We start from the raw sequence: 17,682 nt of genomic DNA, 5'->3' as shown, positions 1-17,682 counted from the left end.
GGGTTGATCAAAACATTCCCTTGATTTCTCTATTTCTGAATTTCTCTTCCCCAATTTTTTTTTAGTTTACTTCCATAAAGAGAATCTAATAACATTTTAAGATGCTGCCATTAAAACGGCTTCAGGAAGAGTAAGACTTAATGATGCATCCGTATCAGAAAAGGAAAAAGAAGTCTAAGTTATACAATCTTACAGAACCATTACCAAAAAATAAAAACCTATGTTGAGTTTCTGCTCTGTAGGTTTAAACAACAGAAAACAACAAAGCTGTGGATCTTTCAGCTTGTATTTTCAGCTGAATGAAACTAGCCAAGAGCTGCATCCAGGCCATGAATTAGATTTTCTAACTTTCTGTTAAACAGATGAAGATCTTACACATATTTCACATTTATACTTTAATTATGGCCACTTGAAATGATAATATAAATTCTTGCTTATAAAAGTTTTTTAGCATTTTACTTTATAAAATTTTCAATATTCAAATAGTTTCATCTAAATATACCATTCTACAAAACATCAGTTAAGTAGCATGGCATCACTTAATCTTTTGGAAAATTGGAAACCACAAAACCTCTAAGCTTCATGAAATCAAGTCTATTTGCAATCAATTATTTTTCATCCCTAATGATGGAAAAAGATAATACAGTAACACTTACAAATAGTTCTGCTAGTGTTTTTGTCCAAGGCTGAAGTTTTTACTTCTTCAAGTTCTGAATTTAAAAGGAGATAAAAGATGCTTTAAAAATTATTTTCCATGAAAATCCTTATATATTGTAATTAAATTTTCTGAATTTTTTCTAACAGTTTTATATTCTAAAAGAACACTGCCTAAACTAAGTAACAAGGTATGTGTTGCAAAATGGTAAATGCTACATTACTATTCTGATAATCATCACTATACTCATCAATCAACAGTCTATGCCTATATTAGCCAATTACAGTTACTCACTCAAAAAGGGTTTCTGTGGTCAAGAAGTCTAGGAAAACCTACATACTATAACCTCTGTGGAGGCTAACAGTACACATTAGCAGAGTATAAAGGCACTGAGGAGTTTCAGACTGATGAAACTTGACTGAACCAATAGTTTCCATCCTCGTATGATAAAGGACACTTTTCTTGCCCGTACCACCAATTAATATTCAATACAGTACATGCATGTTTTCTGTTGCAGACACTTTTCAAACAGTACTAAGCTTGAAAACCATATAAATAAATATATTAAGATCACATACTAAAGAATCATGAATGTGAACTGGAAGATTAGGGTGGCCAGAAGTACAACCACCAAAAAAAGAGACTGGTTCAATATTAAGTCTAAAACAGAATAGAAAACTACATCAACGGTCAGTTTTCATGTACATAATAAAGCAAATGGAGAGGGTATGAGACCATTCTGAACATCAGCTGAGCATTAAACCTCAGTGGGCACTAGCACTGGTGTGCTCCGCAGACTCCATCACACTTGGCCGTCATTCCGCCTTTAAGCACTAACAGTTGAAGCGCCATTGTACAGGCAGCGCCACCTCCTTAGGGACCAGGAGCCACCTGCTCTGCACTCTGTATCTAAAGTCCACTTTGGCTTTAAAATTAAATGAAAGTAAGTGTGTAACTGGATATGCAAGAACTGACAAATGTACCAAAACACTAAAGCTAAAATGGGGCTAACTTTTCATTACAAAAATGTCTATTCTGGATAAAGAAGTGGTGAAAATACACACACACACACAATAAAATAAAAAAATAAGAAAATCCTACCATTTGTAGCAACCAGGTAGACTTTGGGGCCTTATGCTAAGTGAAATACGTCAGACAGAGAAAGACTATGAGATACTCCATGATCTCACTTATGTTTTCAGAATCCAAGAATTAATTTCTTTTTTAATCATAAGAGAAGAGATTAGATTTGATATTATCAGAGGCCGGGTATGAGGAAAGAGGAGGACCCAGAGGAGGTAGTCAAATGGTACAAACTTCCAGTTAAAAGATAATTACTACAGATATAATGTATGCATGGCATACATTATGTGTTATTCAACACTATATGTTAACTGTATGATTATGTGAGAGTTGTTGAGAGAGTAAATCCTAATTTATTAAATTCTCATCTCATGGAAAAAATTTCTTTTTTTGCTTTCTCGGTCTGTTGTTAACTACATGAAATGATGAAGTAAAGTCGCTCAGTTGTGTTTGCAACCCCATGGACTATAGCCTGCCAGGTTCCTCCGTCCATGGGATTTTCTAAGCAAGGATACTGGAGTGGGTTGCCATTTCCTTCTCCAAGGATCCTCCTGACCCAGGGATCGAACCTGGGTCTCCTGTATTGCAGGCAGATTCTTTACCATCTGAGCCACTGGGGAAGCCCACATGAAATGATGGCTGCTAAGTAAACTTACTGTGATAATCATTTCACAATGTATGAAAATCAAACCATTACACTGTCACCTTAAACTTATACAGTGATATGTGTCATTTATATCTCAATAAAACTGGGGAAAATATAGAGAGAGAGCAATTGTTTACTCTGAATTAAAAGATTAAATGAGAGCTAAAAAAAATGCCCATTCTAATGCAGTACCACTTTTTTGCTGGCACATATCTGGACATTAGCCATTTTAATGCTGGCCTCAGGTGTTCTCATAACACTCAGCAGTAACCCTAACTAGGAAATGTGTTAAGAGACAGTTTGACAATGAAGCAAAAGCACAGGTTTGCAACCAAGCTCCACCACTTAGTTATCCGGCCTTGGCAAGTTGGTTGAACTCTCTGAGCCTCAGCTTCCTCCTTAGAAACTGGAGATAATGAGAGAAGCTACTGCCTCAGGCTGCTATAAGCATTAAATGGGTTTAAATGTGTTTGTAAAGCACTTGGAACATGGCTGTCACTCAGCAAAACCCAAACTCAGCAAGTTTTCTTTAGTATTTTTTTTTTCTACCTTACATACTAACCAGCTCCACCACTGTGATGGGTAAATTCTGGCCACTTTAATCTCTATGGAACTTAAAGTGAGTGGGTTGGATTAGATAACCTTTAAGAAGAATTCTAAAATTCTTGCTCTATGAACTCGTGTGCTGAAGCTCTTTCACATCTGCTGCAATTTCTTGAGTAACAGATTATTCAAAGCCAAAACTACCAAATATTAGTAAGTATCCACATATAGTATTTTAAGTTTCATGATAGTAGATTAATCTAAAATCAACCCACCTACCTCTTAAAACAGGTTATTAGACCATTTTATAGATGGAAAAAAAAAAAAAAAAAAAACCCTGAAACTTAGGTTAATAAAAGGAAACCTATTCCAATACCCCACCAAGGGTAGAGTTATAACACATTTTTCTGGGCCCAGGGCAATGTTTCTATATAAAAGTAATTCATAAAGGAAACATAGTTAACACCCCATTACTCAGGGGCCCCTATCTAAAGTCCGTGATTTCTTTACCTCTTCGGCCTGATCGGCCATCAGTGCTATTTCACATTCTAAGGGAAAACATTCTTACCAATTCTGACAAAAATTTTGAGAAAGCAGGGACTGAGTGGGGCCTAAATAAGATTCCTAGCTAGAAGCTATCATGGTGATTATTTCAGAATTTCATCAGTTAGTGCTCTTTTCATACTTGCAACTATAGTCAAGATTGGAACACAAATCTGTAAAAAGATGACAAAATCTATTTTTGATCTTCTCACATCTATATAAAATACATACTTTAGTAAATAAATTTCTTACTTTTATAGCACATTTTCCTTCGTTTAAAATTTAAGACTGTAAAGTTTTTTGAAGAATTTACTGTCAAGTTGAGCTGCATGAGTATCATAACCTCAGAATCTACTTTGCCAGTACAGGAAAGCTCGACCCGAAACACTGTTAAAAAAAAATAAATAAGAAAAAATATTTAAATGTTCTAAAAATCAACATTAATGTCCCGTAATTTAGAATTTATTTCTATTGCAATAAAACTAAAAAATAATACATTTACATAAAATACTAAGCAAAAACTTTCAGAGAATTTATTTTTAGACTACACAGCTTTAAATATAAAGTACTATAAAAGTCAGCATTAAAGAACAAACAAGACAAAGGAAGAGAATTATTTTCAAGTTTGCTCATGATTTTTAATACACCAATCTGTCTCCTAAATTCTCTTATTACCATATAGTAAAGATACAAAACCATAAGGCAAACTCCACTATCTTACCAGGCACAATCACCAACAGTAACAACAAAAATTACTTGATAAAAAGGAAAGACAATTTCACCATCAAAAAGCAATTGTGTATTGTTGTTAAGGAAGAGATTAAATATAAAGCTGTAAAGGAAACTGATAAATTCTCACCTATGCATTAAAAAAAAAAAAAACCTTTCCAAGCAAAAACTGTTTTAATTAATTACTGCAGCAATGGGATAACAGACTTTCATGCATTTTTTTTTTTCAATCTTTCAGTTTAAGACTCTTTCTACAAATTTAGAATGCATCATTCTACCATCGGTATCAGCGTATGAACAATATGGGCATTTCTGAATTTCTTTACTAGCCCATAAAAAGTAATCAGCCTTCTCATATTTTCTTAAAGCTTAGATTAACGTATGCTACTAGTAACAGTGAGTTAAGAAAGTTTCATAACACTGGGGCTTATACTTTCAAGTTTTAAAACTTTTCACTTTCTTTATATCTCACATCTTCAGGAGGCCTTCTCAAAAGACTGGCTCAAAACAAACTGGTATAAACATGATACATATCATTTACTCAGACGTGTCCTGAGAGCCCATCCTATTCAGACGTTACTAGGCACCAAGGGTAGACAGCTGAAACAGACAGCTCCTGCCCTCAGGTGGCCACAGGCTAGCAGTACAGACAAGGACAAAGAATTACAAAATAATGTGATCAATTTTAAACGGTTAAATAAAAGATCTTACAGGGCAGGAAGAATAGAAAGAGATAACACATGGAGGGAGAGGAGGCAGAAAAAAAAGAGTAAAGACTTTGAGTCTTGCAGAATATTTAATATGAACAGAAATTCAGATGCAGGAAAGATGAAAAGATGGTTTAAACACAGAGATCAGCATGGGCAAGGCTTGGCTCAGAATCACATGCAGCCTGGCACTGCTGGAGCACAGGGGCAGATCTAGCAACAGGCTAGACAGATAGGCAGGGGCAGACGCTAAACACAGCACACCAGCTGGGAATCCGGAAGGTACTCCACAGATGAGGGTGGGGCACTGAGGAAGCGATCATCCAGGCTGCAGTGTGGGAACTAATGAAGAAAAACAGGATCAGACAAAGGGACTCGAGTCAGGGCCAACAATGCATAAAAGGAGACAAAAGAGCTGAGTGCACATCATTCTAGAGGGGATGGGAAAGAAGAAACTGTTTAAAAAGTCCAAATAATCCTTATTTACAAAAATCACTTGTTAAAGAACTTCTGCATCTTATACCTATGTTCTTTAAAGGTATGGGTGTGTGCGTTCGTGCTAGGTTGCTTCAGTCGTATCCAATTCTTGTGTGACCCCATGGACTGTAGCCTGCTAGGCTCCTCTGTTCATGACATTCTCCAAGCAAGAATGCTGGAGTGGATTGCCACGCCCTTCTCCAGGTACAGGGGATACAGTTAAAAACAGCATATTAAACTCTGTCACTGAGACTCACCTGATAAAGTGCGTGGAACTTCCCCCTGAGCAGAAATGTTGACCTGGGGCATGTCCATAGCCACAAAATTGTCTACTTGGAATCCCAGCTTATATTCAACCTATAATATGGGGAAATAAACAAACTGGACCTGTGATAACAGACAGGGCTTAGTATAGCTTGACCACACTGATTTTGGTCATTAACAAATAATCTAGCTATATTTTTAAAAGTCCAAGTTGTCAGAAACAGTCTTAGGAATGTTCCTTTATTTTAACAGTCAAAGACACCAAGCCAGGGAAGTCTAATATACACAAAGCAGCCAGAGTGAGAATCCAGATCTGCTGGGTCTAAGACTTTTCCCCACCAAACTGTGCTGCTTCTTAAATGACTTATTAGATGACTGCCGAGGGGATGTGTTTTATTTGTTTATTCCAGTTTTATTGAGATATAATTGACATGTATCACTGTATAAAATGGTTTCAGCATAATGACTTACATACATGATGAAATGCTTCAAGTTTAGTGAACATCTATCATCTCATATAGATACAAAATTAAAGAAATAGAAAAAAATTTTTCCTTGTGGTGAGAACTCAGGATTTACTCTCTTAACAACATTCATACATAGCATACAGCAGTTGATTATATTTATCAGCTTGTACATTGTATTCCTATCTTATAACTGGAAATCTGTAGTATCTTTTCATTATTTTCATCCAATTCCCCTCCTCCCCCTCTGGTAACCAAATCTGATCTCATCTCTTTTTCTATGAGTTTGTTTGTACGTTTGTTTGTTTTTGAAGTATAACTGACCTACAACACTATGTTAGTTCCTGTTATACAACAGTGATTTTTTTCTATACATTTCAAAATGATCACAATAAGTAGTTATGATATGTCATCACAAAGATCATATTATTTAGTTATTGATTATACCCTCCACCCTGTAAATTTCATACCCTTGACTCTTTAATTTTGCTACTGAAGTTTGCACCTCTTAATTTCCCTCACCTATCTCTTTCCCCAACCCCTCCTCTGGTACGCACCTGCTTGTTCTCTATATTTATGACTCTGTTTCTGTTTTGTTATGCTTGTTCATTTGTTCCTGGGAATTTTCAATTGAATAAACATTCAGTCCAGTAAGCCACCCTCTATTTCATGCCCAGAACAGTACCACCACTCCTATACAACCTGCCATCTAGGATTCAGAATTCTGCTGAGGATCACAGTCACTGACAGAGAAGCCCTAGAGAGGCAGATAGATATGAAGAGCCAAGGAGTTGAGATGTATTATTTACAGACCATGACTAGTCACCAATGTCTTCTCTAGCTGATAAAAGCCAAGCTCTGAGGGCCTGTATGTGCTGGCAGATGAAGGTCTGATCTACATCAGATCCACTCACCTCACAAGTAGATTCCAAAGTACAAATTTCTCATAAAATATCTATGCTACATTCTCTGGTCCAGCTTTCACCACTAACAGAGTTAATGTTTGGATGTCCATCTAATCTCTGGATCTCAAGTGATTCAGAATCCAGAAAGGAAGAAAGATGACTAGAAAAATGTCCCTGGAACACCAATATTCTCTATCAATACCTGGCCTCTATAGGTGGCTTAATAGAACCAATCAGCATCAATCAATATCAAACATCAAACACACCCCTTTTGCTAGCAAGATGTTCATGAAAGAAACAGCTCAACCTGCAAAGTAATATCTGAAATTCAGAATGGATGCCATCTTCAAGACCCTCAACAAGGCCTTATATTTCCCGGTATTCTTTGTCCTGTCCTTGGGACTCAATGAGAAGGGCACCCCTCTCCCATTCAGTGGTCACAAGGCCTTCCAGCGAAGGCTGGGATTGGCAGAAGCCAAAGGGCAGAGGGTTAGGAAAACAGTAGTGGGAAAGAGGTTCAAGAAACCATTCTTCAAGAAACTTAACTAGAAAGAATGTAACTAGGTAATGGCAGAATAGACTTCAAAGCCTATCTTTCTTCTTTTTTCAATGGGAGATACTCAAATGTGGTACATGCTAATGGAAAAAACCAACAAATAGGACATAACAAAGATGAAAGAAAACAGGGACAGAGGAGCATCCCAGAGTGTGAGAGAAAGGGTGGACACCTGGGCACTGACTGAGTCAGGAGGTGTTTAACCCACAGATGAGAAGGGATCAATCCAATGACTATAGCTCCCTCTCTCGGTTCCCCTTTTCACACTTTACTTGAAAGTTCCAGAACACTATTGTTGCTGTTGTTCAGCTGCTCAGTCGTGTCCAGCTCTTTGTGACCCCATGGACTGCAGCATGCCAAGCTTCCCTATCCTTCACCATCTCCCAGAGCTTGCTCAAACTCATGTCCACTGAGTTAGTGATGCCATCCGACCATCTTGTCCTCTGCTGTCCCCTTCTCCTCCTGCCTTCTTTCCCAGCATCAGGGTACTGGGCCATTCAGGTGTACCCAGAACGCTATAGGGATATGCAAGTATTAAAGCACTGCTTTACAGTTAAGATAGATATACAAACAATTGTTAAAAGTTGTATTTGTTAAGTGCCATGTTCATAACAAAGGAAATGCTCTCGCTGCTGCACATCAGTGACTTGGTGGTTCCTTGGCTAGAAGTGTTCCCTCTCACCTTAGCATGCTGCAATACTTAGTCACTGCCACCAGGGGGTGTGAGAGAGCCACAGCCCAGCAACTGTGGGCCAAGAATGAGCAGGCTTTCCAGCAATACTTACTAATATTAAGAAAATGCATTGACTATATTCCTATATCCATGCTATCTCTAAACAAAGCAATACATGAAAGGCAACTGCCTGAAAAAAAAATTCAGCACAGTCAGCAAGAACTGGACTGGAACCATGAGACTGTGTGACCATCAGATAATTTACTAACTTTTCCCAAGTTTCAGTTTTTATAAAATGCTGCTACTGCTGAGGATCAAGTAAAATAATTAACTGACACACCTAACTGTCAGTTGGGTACAGGTCCCCTCTGATAAACGCCGACCCCAGTAGCATCAGCAGTCATTCCAGGGTCGCCACACTATGCCCCACTGCACTTCCCCATATTGGCCAGCCTGCTCCTGACCTCCAAGATTCTGACACAAGCCTTCCTGTGCCCTGCCAAGACAATCCTGCAGCCCTCTGTATTGTCCCCTATTGGGAACCCCACTAGACTAAATAGACTCTCACACTGTCGGCCTCTTCCCAAGTGTCTTCCCTGCCTTTTCCTCCAGCCCGGCTTTTCTATCATTTGGTCCCTGTAACCCTCAACCCTCAGGGCACAGCAGGGTCAGCATTCCTTCAGGATCTTCAGGTCCTTTCTCTTCTTCCCCTCCTCATGCAAAAGCCCCTGTACTCTGAAGCTCACAGCTTCTACTCACAAGAGCTATTTCTCACGCCATCATCATCAGTGTCACACAAGGACTTTACAGAGCCCGTGGCACTCGGCTCGCTTTGTCTCCTGCCATCTTCCTGGTGGCTTTGATATTAATATTCAGCATTCCTATGTACTGAAGAATTACTTCATAACCAAAACAAATGTAAAAATCCCACTCTATCAAAGATCCCATTACCACCTCTGATTCCTACAAAACCAGTTCTTTGTTTCCAACACTTTGATTCAACCACCATTTATGAAGCACATTTGTAAACCAAGGGCTGTGCTCATAGCTGGGATGTAATGGCCAGTGACGCTATTTCCATTCTCTCCAGCCTATCCATCCAGGGACCTGGTTTCACTTTCCACACTGTGCCCCAGAGAAGACTAGCTACCAACACCGTCTTTTTGCCATCAGAACGCTGACCACCTCTCACGCCACCCCTGCTGCCCAGCACAACCGGGGGAAACCACAGACCAGAAGAGAAAGCTGCTCTTACACAATGATGATCCCCATGTTCAGGGTAAGCCGTTAATCCTGGTCAGCAGTCCCTTCCCTACTCAGCCCCTTCTCCCTAGTCTTCTCACTCCAAACCTCATGGGATTCACAGCTTCACCACCTGCTGCCCACCCTACTTTCCTACTCTCAGACAATGCTCCTGTCCCCTTCACCTGGCACACAAGAACCTGCACCCCCCCCCCAACTTTCTCCCTTTCTTTTCAGCTCCAGGCAGATTTGGTGGCTCAGATGGTAAAGCGTCTGCCTACAATGTAGGAAGATCTCCTGGAGAAGGCATTGGCAACCCACTCCAGTATTCTTGCCTGGAAAATCCCATGGACGGAGGAACCTGGTAGGCCACAGTCCATGGGGTCGAAAAACATCAGACACGACTGAGCGACTTCACTTTTCACTTTCCAGGCAGATCTGTTAGAGCACTCTTCCTTTGCACTCCACTCCCAAGGAGAGATTTATTCTCCTCTCCAAATGATAAACCCTTCTCTCAGCATACTAGCCTTAGCCCACTAGACCACTAATGGGATCCTGTATCATCAACTCGTCTCTCTCACTCTCCTACATCTTCATTCTCTCCCATATGCCCAATAACTTACTAGACATATGTGCCTAATAATCTTACAGCTCTCAAACATAGTAGATTCAAAGCCAAATTTACTATGCTTCCCCACACTTGCTGTCTCCTTTACTCTAGGTCTCAATAATTGCAAGCAGAGGCACAGCCAGCCAGGGACCAGAACCCCTGGGGCAGTAGACAGAGCGAACTGCAAACAAGGTTAAAGGCCCTAATTGTAGTCTGAGGGCAGGGACCAGACCAGCACTGGAGAGCCTCAGTGTGGCAGGGGGTGAGGGCAGAAGGTAGAGAAATGGGCTTGTGAATGGAGCTGGGTAGCATCAGAGGCATGTGGTGAAGGGGTTGAGCAGGATTTCTGAGAAGCCCAACCCTTTGGCCAGCAGCAGCCTGGAACACTAAAAAGTGTGAAGGCACGACGCCTGCCCTCTGCTGCCTCCCTTTTTGAGGGACTGCCTAAACATGAAAGGCATTCCAAAGCAGTTCTCTTCTCCCTCAGGAATCTTCAGAATATAAAATTTTAAATTGTAGTTTCTGGGGTTAGAAACTGCTTATTATTAAAGGGCAGTTTTTTCTATTTTGGCATGCCATCAATCTATATGGACTCTCACTAGCCAATAATCCTTTGAAGAAACAGATCTGCTCTAAAGCTAACATTTATAATCTACTGGAACAAAGAAAATCTGAAAATCAGTTGTTTATCAGAACAAAGAATGAGCCAAAATACTTCAGAAAAGAAATGAGAAAAAAATATAAATATTTGAATAAGCTAAGAAATAAACATTTTTGGTAATCTTCCCTTACTTGGAAACAAATGGTAATTGCATATAGGCAGCTGCTGAGTAAAGCCACTTCCTCTTGGAACCCAGTACAGATTTAAAGTGAGTGCACTTTGCCTGAAGCCCAACAGCCTTTCAATTTCTCTGAAATTATCAGAAGTGCTGCCTTTCTCACAGAAATCCCACCCTGCAGGGGATACAGCAGGCTGGCCCCCAGGGCTGCTGTAGGAACTCTGGACAAGTTCCCTGCAGACCCTCCTGACAATGATGAATTCCTGAAACCAGAGAACAGCTTATAGGATGGGACTGAGTAGTGTAAGTATTCTGCTACCTTTTGGTATATTTTTGCCTTTCAGCTATCTAAAATATCTGACACTTAACAGATGCAACTGCAAGTTTTTTCCTGGATACTGGAGAATGTTCTGGAATGCAGAAGAAACTTATTATCTGTTAAAACCACCAGTAAGGGGACTGTGAAAGAAAAGCAACACCAGAGTTCTTACCCCATCTGGAAATGCAATTAACCCATTATATTTACCAACCACTGTCTAAGGCAGTGTGATACAATGTCAAGAGTAAGACACAGCTCCAGTCTCTGAGAAGACCACAAACCTATTTGGCAAGATAAAACACAGTCACTGCAGAACACTATTATCAGAAGCTTTGATAATGTTAAAATATCTACAATGAAGTGACATACCAAGAAGACTGAAGATCTTTGGAAGCAAGTATCTCATCCTCTGGTAATTCTTAAAAAGCAATAATTGCAAAGTGTTGGAGCCGAGGAGCCATGACCCTCCTTCTGAAAGTTCCTAACTGCATCCCAGAGCTAACAAGATCAGGTGAAGAACTCTTCATCATGTCTCTCCTGCCCCCTTGATGACTATCATTTCAAATATATATATATATATATATACACATATATATATACACACACACACACATTCACATATCTAGATGCTTATCCATGTACAGACTATCTTTAGAAGGGGAGATCAGAATCAGGTAACAGTGGTTGCCAATGGAAGGGGAGTTAGGTGGCTAGATTGCTTGGGGATGATACTAGAAAGGGCTAGGGGATTTATTTTTCACTATACCCCTATGCCTTTCGCATTTTGTACCATATGCATAAACAAAATACTCAAAAGATTAACTTTTAAAATAGACAAACTTCAATTAAACAACTGTGCTAAAATCACAAAAGAAATTATGACCTAAAACTGGAACTAGGAGTTGCAATGGAGGTCAAACCTGACATTAGATTTAACATATACACATTCCTTCACTTTTTTACTATAAAACATTTTAAGACATAGCATGACTAGCACTTTCCTCTAAACTCTTATACCTTCTACAGATGAACTGTGAAATAGGCTTAGCTATATGTTCAAACTGAATTCAACTCATTCAAAAATGAATGAGTTACATTCATTTTTTTCAAATTTAAAACTATATTTTTTCAAATTTACTTTATTCACAGTAAAATATCTGCAACATCCCAGGTGTGCAACTAGTTTGCCAAACAGTTTGTCAAGTATAGCCAACCCATGTTTTCACACTTCTAGATACAGGAATCCACTGCCTCTAAAGCAGCACATCCGAACTCTGAAAAGCTCCAACTGCTCAGAAGTTGCCCCTTTGCGGAGCTGCGCCTTGTGCCTCTCTTCCATAGTCAGTTAAGGAGCACACCTGTATCTAAGTAGCAGGTGCTATACCAGGCATGAGGGACCCAGAGAAAGATGAAAAGAGGTCCCTACCCTTGACATGCTCAGCGCCTCAAAGGGAGAGAGAAGAAGATCAACTACAAAAATATCCTTAAGAGCATGATAAGGGTGTGAAAGGAAAGGGCACCTGACACAGATGAAAAAGAGGTGACACCAGGTCTAAGTTTCATTAGCTAAACAAGAGTTAATGAAGTAAAGAATGGGGAAAGGGTATTTCTAGCACAGCCAGCACAGTAACAGAGTCCAGGGCATTCAAGAAATAAAAAAAGACATTAAACAATTAGCTGGAGGGCGGGCAGAAAACGAGGACGAGATTATGAAGGCTCCCTATGAAATAGAATTTTATTCTGGTGGCAACCGAGAGCCTTAGAGCAGTTTTGCAGGGGGTGCAGCAAGAAGTCAGTCCAGAGGCCAGGAGACCAGTTACTACTACTACTACTACTAAGTCGCTTCAGTCGTGTCCGACTCTGTGCGACCCACAGACGGCAGCCCACCAGTTAGAAGGCTGCTATTTTTCCATAATCGAGTTAAGAAACATGAAAGCCTAAGTTAAGGAGGAGGCATTAGACCTCAAGAGAGATAAGAAACGAATTTAAGGTATAGTTATAAGAGAGAATCATCTGTATCATCTGGACTTGGAAGGTGTAGGAGGCGTCTAGGATCCTTCCTAGGCTTCTGCCCGTGACGAGTAAATAAATGGTGATGGCCTCCGGCAAGTCAGGGAACTTCTGACTTACAATGACCATCACACCAGTAAGGGCAGCCCAAATGTACACTAAGGATGGTGTTTAACACCTGCCACAGAAGTATCTTAGAAATTATGCTCTACAAGATAATGTGAAGAATGCAGAAGTACAGCAGAGCTATACCAAGGCTCCTCCTCACCCAACATGTACCCAGACCAACATTGCTTCCCATTCAAACATATACATTCACCTGAGCCCCTTCTATCTATTCTCTCCCACTCCAATTTCCTCCTTGTCTACAGGTTTCTAAAACTCCTCAGGTACCCATAAGCAGCCAGATCCCTGAAACTCACTAAAAAAAAAAAAAAATTAGTGTATGTATATTTTTAAAAACAAATGAATAAGAGGTTTAATTCTGCTCAATTCTAACGGCCACATCCCACATTGCCTTTTTATTCCTAAATCACTATCCATACTCTTGCCTGAAAAATATTCTCATGGTGGATATATATATGTATATAACTTTTTTCCCAAGTGGGCCCCAAAACAATCACATCCTGTTCAAAGTCAGTAGTTCACTCAGAATAGAATCTCTACTATTTCATTAGATTTTTCACAACTTTAAAATATATGTATTATTTGTTTTTATATTCATCAACATTACAGATGGGAAAAGTAACAAAGGACTAACTGTCAATTTTTTGGAGAATATAAAAAGCTTCTCTACTTGAAACAATGGATCTCAGAGTTGCAAGGGAACCTAAAATTCAAGACCACCATTCCACAAATGTTTAAATTCCTTCTACAACACGCCCACCAAATGGTTACCCAGTGCAGATCTGACCTCTTTCAGTGAGAGGAACAATCACAATGGCTAAAACTGAAACCGAGTTTTAAACACAGGTGCAAAAACTAGTGTTTGAAAGGCTGTTGAGTTACAGAATTTTAATATATAACTTCAAATTGTGCATGCTAAGTCACTTCAGTCATGTCTGACTATTTGCAACCCTATGGACTATTGCCCACCAGGCTCCTCTGTCCCAGGGATTCTCCAGGCAAGAATACTGGAGTGGGTTGCCATGCCCTCCTACAGGGGATCTTCCCAACCCAGGGATCAAATCTGCATCTCTTATGTCTCCTGCATTAGCAGGTGAGTATTTTTTTTAACCACTGGCACCACCTAGGAAGCCCTAATTTCAAATTATTTCCCCACAATTACTTGTTCATTATAAAGGAGAGAACCTTACAGTGGAGAAACCTGGTGAACTGAGCGATCACAGTAACATCCACAGTAAAAGGACAAGCTGACATCACGTGCAGAGGGGAGGACAGCTCTGCTGCGGTGCTACCACCACCGAGACACTCGTGAGCCCAGTCACAAGGAAGCCTCAGGCGACTCAAACTGAGGCGGCAGTCCACCGGCCTATATGTTCCTAAATGTCAAAGTCAAGAAACACAGAGAAAGGCCACAGGAGGGGGAAAAAAGGCCACAAAAGACATGATTGTGATTAACTGGTGAAGTGTGAGTTCTGGAGATTAGATAACAGTCTTGTGTCAGTGTTAAGTTTCCTGATTTTGACCGCTGTACTTTGGTTATGTAAAGAACACTCCTATCCTTAGAAAATATACACCGATGTACTCAGAGGTAAAAGGGCATGAAACATGCCATCACTTGCACACAGTTCAAGAGGAAAAAAGTCTGTGTGCATGAGAGTAGGGAGAATGAGAGAATGAATCATAAAATAAATGGGGCAGAACAGTAACAATTTGTGAATCTAGGTGAAGGATAAATGAGAAAATTCTTTGCACTGTTTTTGTAATTTTCTGTCTGAAATTACATAAAAATTAAAGGTTACTCCCCCAAATAATGATAAGGTCACCCAAGTAATAATAAAGTCACACATTACTGAAAAATGGATTAGGTTTGTCTCCTTGAAGAGTCCAGGTGCCTACTCATTCAAACTAACAAGACCTCAGATTAAAATGTCTCAAGTGAACCTTTTCTGAGTGACCTATGTCATTTATGCTGGCATTCAGCATATCCAAGTTATCATCTACTAAATGTTGTTAGATCACATGAATCTTCTCCCTCTGTTTTTGCAGATTTCATCCTAAAGAGATCTAACCACTCCTAAAAGAACATCCCCTCTTTGGATACCCCAAGGCAATAATGTTGGACTTAGGTGTTCTAGACAGCAAGGCACATACACTTCACCCAGGACCCAAGCTAATTTAACTGTAATCCAAACATTCCTGCAGGTGTATTTTAATGCACGTATATGTGTACGTTTCTCTAATATACGTGTGAGCATATATAAAAATGTGGATATATGCATATTTACATAATCATTTCTACTTACCTAACTGACAAACAAATATACTTAAAATATTTAGCATTAAGCAATGAACTGAAATAAGCACCTTATTCACTTTGTAAGGAGTGTTGGCTTATTGGTACCATCTTGGGAGAGGGATGGGAGAAAGAATTTGGCAACAGCAGTCAAAATTTTAATCAAGAACATTCTCTGACCCAGTCATTTCACTTTCTGATCACAACGTACCATTCAGAAATAATGCCAAAAGTACACAAAAATTTCTGAACAAATTTAGACATTCTTTATATACACACACACATATACCTATATACATACATACACATTCACACACATATTTTTTCTATGATTCTATATTCATTAATAATAATGCTAGAAACAGCAACAAAAGATGACTACCAATTGTTTTTACCATCCCTTTACCATAAAATTTTTCTGCCAAATGAATGAAACTATTTGTAACAGGGAAGAGAAATGTTACTAAAAATCCATACGTCAATGAAGCACTTAACCATATATCATACATCCATACAATATCATATTATAAAGCCATTAAAGAGACTGAGTTAAATCTGTAATTAGAGAAGTGGAAAGTTGCCAAGACATAGTATCAGGTAGGGAAAAAATACTGTACAACACATGTATCAAATAATCCCCTTTTTGTTTAAAAAGGAAAAAGAAGTACGGTTTCAAGTATACCAAATTATAAACAATAATTATTTTTCTTGGTTCAGATGTACAAAGTCTGAACGGTTCTTAAAACAACTCTGTAATAGTTGAATTTTCCCAATAACCATTATTGTTTTCTAAGAAGATAAAAAGATCTATATTAAAGGGGTCAGATTTAAATGACTTGCTTAAGAACAAACACCACTTTGTAATAATTTTTAAAAAATAAACTCTACAATAGGTATTCTTATTTTAGTATAGCAAAAACTATTTTTCTTTCCCAAATAAAATCCTACTCAGAAGCTTATACATGAGGCTGACAAAAGAAACTGAAGTTGACTGGGGAAGGTGGACTCTACACTCAGCCTCTCACTCTTTGACTTAAGAGAAAACTTACCATGATAGAGGAGCCCAAACAGAGGAAATCTGAAGAATTCAGCAACATGTAAACCAGGCAAGAAGTTTGTTACAGTTAAAGAAGCTTAGCCAGCGCCAACACGAGCGCTTACACCTCCTGCACTTTACTTTCACTGCTTCTCCATAACTGGGAGAACTGTATCCAAGACCTCAAACATGTCTAAACCACCTATCTTACCAATTCCCAACCCCTCACTCATATCTCTTCATCATAACAGCACAGTCATCAGCAGGTCCACCTGTCCCCTCTTCCAGCTAGAGCTACATCCTTGTTTGAAAAGCCTGAAAATAAGTGTTCGGTCATAAGCTAGTCACATATATGACTAGCTTTCTTTTCATTTTCAAATGAAAGGCTACTTTCATTTTCAAGGATTTGAAAGTCTAGAGGAATGGGCTCAAGATTTAAAACACAATCTGAAAAGACCCAGTACTGCTACAGCCCACCCGCCACTGACCCTCTTGTGCAGCTGGCAGCCCACCCCTCAGATCCAGCCTCTGCCTCAGCCTCTGGGCCTGGGTGGTCCTGTCTTGGCCTCTTTGGTGGACCGCTCTCTTACCTTGGACTTTGCATGCCAAGTGAAGTGCAGGAAATTTGTCTCGCTGGGTACTAACAGGTTAAAGGATAGAGCGTAGTGACTAATAAGGTCATTTCTCACATAATAAAGTTCTGCATCAAGACCTAGGGGAAAAAAAAGAGAAAAAAATTAAATGCCCCAAATACCCTCAAAAGCATTAACCATCAATACTTGAAATACTGATCCTAACAGAGTAAAAGCACATCCCACCTGCTGCTGTGAAGCAGGAAGAAGACTGGAATTTATCATTGCCAACAAAGATGAAGAAACTGAGACTCGGGACAATTAAGCACAGGGGTGCTGGAGCCAGAACCCTGGTTCTGAGAACCACCAATGCGACACATTTCCTTTTGGACAAAGACTTCTCAGATAAGTGCCTACAGACAAAAGCCCCTTTACCCTGCAAAACTGATG

At 39.4% G+C, this 17,682-nt stretch overlaps 1 protein-coding gene across 2 annotated transcripts in view; it reads right to left on the bottom strand.

Annotated features, from left to right (window-relative positions):
• The window catches only part of RYK (receptor like tyrosine kinase), a 109,269-nt gene that overhangs the window by 65,330 nt on the left and 26,257 nt on the right, over window positions 1–17,682 (bottom strand). For both annotated transcript variants that reach the window (XM_070376084.1, XM_070376082.1), the window contains exons 2-5: window positions 17,251–17,372; window positions 5,641–5,740; window positions 3,723–3,857; window positions 657–710 (exon numbers count right to left, since the gene is read on the bottom strand). In XM_070376084.1, the coding sequence (XP_070232185.1) occupies window positions 657–710; window positions 3,723–3,857; window positions 5,641–5,740; window positions 17,251–17,372 (411 nt within the window). The remainder of the gene's footprint in view (window positions 1–656; window positions 711–3,722; window positions 3,858–5,640; window positions 5,741–17,250; window positions 17,373–17,682) is intronic.

This window comes from Bos mutus, chromosome 1 (assembly GCF_027580195.1).
Source record: "Bos mutus isolate GX-2022 chromosome 1, NWIPB_WYAK_1.1, whole genome shotgun sequence".
Lineage (NCBI taxonomy): Eukaryota > Metazoa > Chordata > Mammalia > Artiodactyla > Bovidae > Bos > Bos mutus.
The sequence above is the reverse complement of the archived record's forward strand: the minus strand, read 5'-3'. Positions and strand labels throughout refer to the sequence as shown.